General features: G+C 51.1%; 1 protein-coding gene across 1 annotated transcript in view; it reads left to right on the forward strand.

The window, feature by feature from the left end:
- Window positions 1-7,565, forward strand: part of LOC103926316 (IgGFc-binding protein-like) — a 14,354-nt gene that overhangs the window by 602 nt on the left and 6,187 nt on the right. Inside the window, exons 2-9 of the mRNA XM_009335181.1 lie at window positions 392-468; window positions 1,208-2,455; window positions 3,032-3,348; window positions 4,002-4,332; window positions 4,748-4,895; window positions 5,039-5,543; window positions 6,340-6,904; window positions 7,471-7,550. Coding sequence (XP_009333456.1) covers window positions 402-468; window positions 1,208-2,455; window positions 3,032-3,348; window positions 4,002-4,332; window positions 4,748-4,895; window positions 5,039-5,543; window positions 6,340-6,904; window positions 7,471-7,550 — 3,261 coding nt within the window. The 5' untranslated portion in view covers window positions 392-401. The remainder of the gene's footprint in view (window positions 1-391; window positions 469-1,207; window positions 2,456-3,031; window positions 3,349-4,001; window positions 4,333-4,747; window positions 4,896-5,038; window positions 5,544-6,339; window positions 6,905-7,470; window positions 7,551-7,565) is intronic.

The following is a 7,565-nucleotide window of genomic DNA, read 5'->3' on the forward strand; positions in this document are numbered from 1 at the left end:
GCCGGGGCACATGTAAATGCCCCCAAAAAGCAGATTTTGGGGTTCGGTGCAAGTGCAAGTGCACTAAAATGTAGATTTTTTGGGACAGGTTTTAAGTGCAATAAAATAGTGACTTTTGGGATGAGTGTGAGTGAAAAAAACAGATTTTTGGGGCATCTGTGAGTGCAAAAAACAGGCTTTTGGGGTGAATGCAGTAAAACTCTTATTTTGTGGACGAGTACAAAGGCAAAAACCACAGATTTTTGGGGGATGCGTGTGAGTCCGAGTGCAATAAAATGTTGGCTTTTGGGACATGTGCAAGCACAATAAACCTCAGAATTTTGGGCCATGGGCAAACACAAGTGCAATTTAAAAAAATCAGAGAATTTGATTTTTTTCTTACCTGCTGCAGCTAAAACACCATGGACGGCGGCCCGGGCTGGGGAAAAGCTGATGTGCTGCTGCATGTCTGGACCATCGTGTTATGGGGTGAGTTCAAACAGGGTGGAGAAATGCATCATAACCTGTAAAATTCCCCCCCCCCCCAAATGTGAATTGCCTCAAAATAAGATTTTTCCAGTCCAAGAGGCCACATTTCTCACCCCCATCCCGTGCAATGATTGAGAAGAGACAAAATTCCCTCCCGTGACATGTAGAGGGGAAACCAAGAGGCAAAGACCCCACCCAAGACATATTTTGGGGGGATTGGTTGAAAATAGGGCAATTTTCCCCCTGGTTGCAACCCAGCACCAGCCATGGTCCTTCAGCATCATCTCTGAGTGTGGCTGTCCACATTTCCACCCCCGTGGCCTTTTGGAGGTGAAAGGGGACTCCTTAAAAATCCCAATTGCTCCCTTCGAATTCCTCCATCCCGCACGAAACCCACCCAAAAAGCTCATCTTTTGCCCAGGGAATTAATTGCTATTTCTTCAAATTGCTATTTCTTCCAACTGATAGTCCTTTAAATCGATATTCCTTCAAAACAATTTTTTCAATTCAATATTTGTTCAAATCGACAGGCTTTATTTCTCCAACTTGATAACCCATCAAATCACTAGTCCATCAAATCACAAGTCCGTCAAATCACTACTCCTTATCCACCACAACTAGATCAGGTGCCACCTCAAGCCCAACTTGAGTCTTGGTCCCCAGCTAGGATTGCCAAATCTGACTTTGGGGATGATGAAGGCACTGATGGCAAATTCTCCTCTTCCTCGGGCTTTTCTAGGTGTCTTTTACTTGCTCAGTGTCACTGCGTCAGCTCCGCATCACCTGGGGGAAGACTTTGTGGTGGCCTTCATGCAAAACGGTTTGCAGCAGACCCTCAACAGCGACTTCAAGCTGCTCATCACAGGTTATTCGCCCTTCACGTCCGTAACCATCTCCATGAAGAAGCCAGGCTTGAGGATGACGGTGCAGGCAACCATGGGCCAAACCATCCTGGTGAAGATCCCACCCCAAGCAGAGATGGTGGGAAGTAAAACCTTCGACAACACTGTGGTGGTGAGGTCCAACAATGCCATCTCCTTGGTGATGGTCAATGAGAAACCCACCTCAATTGACTCAGCCGTGGTATACCCAGTGCACAGTTGGGGCACGGAGTACCACGTTGTGACGCCCAACGTGGGCACTGACCGCTATGGCGAGTTCGTGGTGGCCGCCTGGGATGAGCCCACCACAGTTGACGTGCACCTCAAAGCCACGGTGACCTACCAAGGCCGGTCTTACCCCCGGGGCTCAGTGCTCCCCATCAGACTGGAGCCCTTCCAAGCAGCCCAGCTCCAAAGCCCATCTGATATGTCTGGCACAAGGATCGTGGCGCAGAAACCCGTGGCCGTCTTCACCGGCCACACTTGCTTGGCCAGGTTCGCCCACTGCGACCATTTGGTGGAGCAGCTCCAGCCCGTTTCCAGCTGGGGCACTACCTTCATCGTGCCGCCGTTGCCTTTCGAGACTCAGTCTGATATCATCTACGTCTCCACCTCCCAGCCAACACGCGTGGAGTCTCAACATGGGGTGACCAAGACCGTTCGGGAGCTACGGCCCAGCCGGTCAACGCTCTATGGACTCCAAGCCTTAAATACCTTGTACCTCTCTGCCAACGCTGGCATCCAGGTAATTTTTTTTGCCGACGGAGGTAATAAAGATGCCATCTCTTATGACCCGTTTTTTATGACCATCCCAGATGTCTCCAGCTACTGCCACTCCTATAACATCTTTGCCCTGGACGGTTATGATAATTATGCCCTGCTGATAGCCAAAAGCTCGGAGACGTCTGGAATGATGCTCAACAAAATGCCGTTGAAAAACGTTGTGTGGAAGCCCGTCCCGGGCACTGATTACTCCTGGGCCGGGCAGAGTTTGGGCAGTCAATTCGCCGTCCACACGGTGGAGCACAAGACGTCCCCCTTTGGGTTGCTCAGCGTGGGGATCCGGGAGCAAAAAGCCTATGGGTCGGCGGCTGTTTGCGACAGTGGTGAGTGCCCCGTGGTCACATCCACCTCCCTTCACCCGCTTTTTGTTTCCCTCCTGCCCCCTCTCAAAAGCGTGGTTGCAATGCAAGGCAAAACCACACATTTTTAGAAGTCAAAGTTTAGTCCTCTGAGCTGGGTGTCTGTAACATCCCCTTTCCATCCCCACAGCTGATAAACACTGAGCTCACATCTAGAAAAGTATCTAAAATTAGCTGGTTTGAGCTGAAACTCAGCCTTTCTCTTGTAGCACAAGGATAGGCAGGTCTAAAAGCGGGTAATTCATCCAACATGGCTTTGAAGGTGATATTTCTTCTATAAATATATCATCTATAAATAATCTATAAATAAATCATCTATAATTAAGCAATCAATAAAAGGAGCTTCAAGCGATCAACCCAGATGTTCAAGTCTAAACTTAAGGTGGCTAAACCTACCTGGGATAAATCCCTGCTTTAATATAGTAGAGATCTGGAGGTGCTGGTTGACCGTCTACAGTGACGGTGATGCTTGCGCTGTCCCTGAGGCCACATCTGGCAGCAAAGTCATCCCCACAAATAATTGTGTGCGATTTCTTGCAGATCCCTGCCGGCTCGTGAAATGCCGCACGAAGGAGACGTGCAAGATGGAGAAGGGGGAGGCGGTGTGTGTGCACGACTACATGGGAACCTGTATGGGGTCGCAGTCCCTGCAATACCACACCTTCGACGGGATGACTGTGGACATCCGGGGTGGCTGCACCTACACCATTGCCAAGTATTGCGGCAACGAGCCCACCCTGGTGCCTTTTGTCGTGGAGGAGAGGAAGAGCGAAGGCAATTTTCAGGAGTGGTTGACCAACATCTACGTGTATGGCTACAACATCTCCATCCACAAGGGAGAGGGAGGCAAAATCCAGGTGGGTTTTTCCAGGCCGTGGCAGTGTTATTCTGGAGAAAGCCTTTTGTGCCAAGTGGAAGAGGATAAAACATTGTGGTGGGTGAGGTTGGCATCAAAAAATGAGGAGAACCACTGAAACACAGAGCATTGGGAAATTTTGCATTACAAGTCAAGACATGGCAAAGGAGAGGGTGCTTTGTACCTGACTCGAGGTGTCTTCAATTAAACCATGCTCACTTTTTGGTTAGCATCAAGAAAAAGGCAATTTTAAGGATGCACCTCTACCGCGAGGTTGGCTTTATCCATGAGCTCCACCAACCATGGAGATCTACCACAAAAAGGGAGTCTAGGTGAGACGTAAGTCTGTTTTGCAAGGTTAAATGAGGCTCCTCCCAGCCGTACAGTTCAGTGGTCTTAACATAAATGAGATTTTAAGCTCAGAAGTTGAAGGAGATGGTTCTCCAATGAGACATTGGGGTTTTGATCTTTTCCCGCTAAAACCTATTGCGTATCTACAGGGGCAAAACTGCTGGTTTCTGCTGATGATCGCTTCTTCCTGAAAGAAATTTCTCTTTTGGATTGTATCTATATGCTTTTTTGGGGTTGTGAACTCTTAGCAAAGCCACCATTCGATGAGATTTAATCCTTCTTCTTCTCCTCATTTCCCCCAAGGTCAACAACAAACTCACCAGCCTACCAGCCACCCTGGAAGCGGGGAAGATGCAGATCTCCCAAAATGAGGGCCGGACCATTCTGCAAACAGATTTTGGGCTACAGGTGACCTACGATGAAGACTGGGCCATAATGGTGGCGGTGCCCAGCAGCTACTTCGGGGCCACCTGTGGACTCTGTGGCAACTTCAACGAGGACACGGAGGATGAGACGACGCTTTCCGATGGCACTCAGGCTGCCAGTGTGGAGGACTGGGCCGAAAGCTGGCGAGATCCCTCCTGCCAGGATGATTGTGGAGGCCAGGAGACGCTGCAGGACACAGCAGGCTGTGGTGAGCACATATGGAGGGTCCCCAAGCATTCTGGGGAGAAAGAAGGGGATCCACATGGGGATCTGGCCGTGGGTATCTGAGAGTTGCTGCCCAGCCCACCAAGTTGATGCTTGTAGGTGTCAACTTAACCGACATCTCCAGCATCAGGGAAGGGTTGCGTGGCTCTTTTCATGCCAAACCACCCCAAAATCCACCTTACCTGACTTCAGATGTCCATAACACACAGAATTATGTAAGGGGTTTCTTGAGGGCCATCCCCACAGGGTGTCTCATGGACTCTGAATCACTTGTAGGCATCAACTGAGCCAACACCTCCAGCGTAGCAACCTGATGTCCCTCTAAGGAAAATGCTTAGCTCATCCCTTGTGTTGCCCTTTTTTTTTTGAGATCTTCTTCTCAAATATCATCCCCACAGCTCAGAGATGTCCCAAAAACAGCCACTTCCAGGCCTGTGGGACGGCGTGCCCTGCCACCTGTGCCGACCCCAAAGCCCCCGCGTCCTGCAGCAAACCGTGCACGGCGAGCTGCCAGTGCAATGAGGGCTTCGTCCTCCACAATGGCACGTGCGTCCCAGTGGAGACCTGCAGTTGTTTCCACAACGGCCGCTCCTACAAGGTCCGGGAGGAGTTTTGGGAGGATGGGAGTAGGCCTGTGGGACGGCGTGCCCTGCCACCTGTGCCGACCCCAAAGCCCCCGCGTCCTGCAGCAAACCGTGCACGGCGAGCTGCCAGTGCAATGAGGGCTTCGTCCTCCACAATGGCACGTGCGTCCCAGTGGAGACCTGCAGTTGTTTCCACAACGGCCGCTCCTACAAGGTCCGGGAGGAGTTTTGGGAGGATGGGAGCTGCCAGAGCCGGTGCCGATGCGAGGTGGGGGGCAAGGCAGCTTGCAAGAAGGCTGGGTGCAAGGCCCATGAGAAATGCGTCACGGTCGACGGTGTCCCCAGCTGCCAGGCGAACAAGTACTTTACCTGCATTGGGACGGGTGACCCTCACTACACCACCTTCGACGGGCTGAGATACGACTTCCAAGGGACGTGCATCTACCAGTTCGCAGCGCTCTGCACCCAAGATCCCACACTGGTCCCCTTCACCGTCAAGGTGGAGAACAACAACCGGGGCAGCAAAGCCGTGTCCTTCACCAAAACTGTCACGTTGGAGGTCTACGGCAACGTCATCAGCATGAGCCAGGAGCACCCGCGCAAGGTGAAGGTAAGTGTCCGCCAAGGACCTCATGCAACCTGCATCTAAACTGCTTATTTGCTATGTTTTCCCCCGAATCGCATTTTTTTTCCTCATGCACGCCTCCATGGAAGCATCAATTTCTGTCTGCCGTCTCCAGAGGGAGCCCTGAGCAGCTAGTATGGATTTCAACACCTTATTTTTAAATGCTTAAAGAAGCTTATATTAAAAAAAGGAAAAAAACCCGTACAACTTGTTTATGGTGTGCTGGAAATGGGATTATTTTTGCTCTGGCAAACTAAGCAAGTGAAAAATATCCATGAATAATAGCAAAAATACTTCCACATCCAAAAGCATCCACTTTGCTTGACGTCTTCAGCTTCCTTTTTTTGCTCCCATGTGGCTTTCTGAGTTTTTATTTCCTTTCTCCCTGACAGCTGCAAACTGACTCAATTAATTTGGGAAAGGTTCAATTCCCGCCTTGTTTTAGCCAAAGTGTTGCACAAAAGGGTTAGCTACAACTTTTCCTTTATTTTTGTCTCTGAACCATAATATTTTCCACTTAAGATAGAACCCTATGTCTGGAAATCTTCCTCATGCGAAAGGTTTTTGCAGAACCACCCAAATTTCAAGCAATTTGCATTTTATCCGGAAATTCTCCCCATGCAAAGTATTTACCAAAAACGCCCCAAACTTGACTGATTTGAATTTGCCTGGAAATCCTCCCCGTGCAAAGGGTTTTGCAAAAACGTCCAGATCTCGAGCGGGTTGCATGAGCCATTTGCCACCCAGTGCCACCACTGACCCTCCACACCACCTTCCCCAGGTCAACGGTGCTTTCGTGGAGCTCCCGTTCACCCAGAAGGGCCAGTTCGAGCTCTACCACAGCGGCGTCCACGGCTTCGCCCGCACCGCCTTCGGCTTGCGGGTGAGCTTCGACTGGTACAGCTACGCCCGCGTCATCCTCCCCGACGCCTACGCTGGCGCCGTCTGCGGCCTCTGCGGCAACGCCAACCGCAATGCCAACGACGACTTCATCACCCGTGATGGCAAACAGGCTGTGGATGAAATCCAGCTGGCCGATAGCTGGAAGGTGGGAGATGTCCCCGGCTGCTCAGCCGGTTGTGTGGGGGATTGCCCGGTGTGCAATGAAGAGCAGAAACAGCCCTACCGCGGTGACAGCTATTGTGGGGTGATCGCCAGAGCTGGGGGACCCTTCCGGGCCTGCCACCACGCTGTCAACCCTGCACCCTTCCTCGAGGACTGTGCCTTTGACGCCTGCCACTACAAAGGCCACCGGGACACCTTGTGCAAAGCCATCGCCGCCTACGTGACGGAGTGCCAGAGCCATGGCGTCAGCGTGGAGCAGTGGAGGACGCCATCCTTCTGCGGTGAGCGGGGCCAGAAGGGGATTCCCCCCCCGCGCTTGGCCATAAACATAAGGTTTTGAGCCCAACCACCCACTCTTGGCTTTGCTTAGAGCCAATGGAAACACAAAATGCCTCCAAAATTTGGTTTATTTGCCCTGTTTCCAATACCTCCTTGCAACACAATCACTTTATTCTCTCCCTCTACAGCCCCGAGGCCAAACAATGAGTTTAGATGCAAATATGGATGTGGGGAAATTCCCTCCAACTCATTTCCAAGGCAAAATTCATTCCTTCCTTCATGCAACGGTGCAAAATAAATCCCCATTGCCCTCCAGATCCTTCCTTGATGCAAGGAAGGGGAATGCAAAAGAAATCCCCATCACCCTCCACGTATTTCATTAATGCAAGGAAGGGGAATGCAAAATAAATCCCCTTTGCCCTCCAGAGTGATATTAATGCTCCACTGCTGGAGACTTGCTTGCATTTCAACCCCCCAAAGCTTTGATGCAATGATGGAAATACTCACCCTGATGCTTCTGGCTGCAAATCCAAGTGGGGCTTCACATTTTCTCCTCTGCTTCTTGCAGGCCCCTCCTGCCCCCGTCATTCACACTATGAGCTCTGCGGGAGCAGCTGCCCGGCCACGTGTCGGGGCCCAGCCGTCCCTGCGGGCTGCGCATAG

The sequence above is a fragment of the Pygoscelis adeliae genome, unplaced genomic scaffold, assembly GCF_000699105.1.
Source record: "Pygoscelis adeliae isolate BGI_AS28 unplaced genomic scaffold, ASM69910v1 Scaffold70, whole genome shotgun sequence".
In the NCBI taxonomy this organism is placed as follows: domain Eukaryota; kingdom Metazoa; phylum Chordata; class Aves; order Sphenisciformes; family Spheniscidae; genus Pygoscelis; species Pygoscelis adeliae.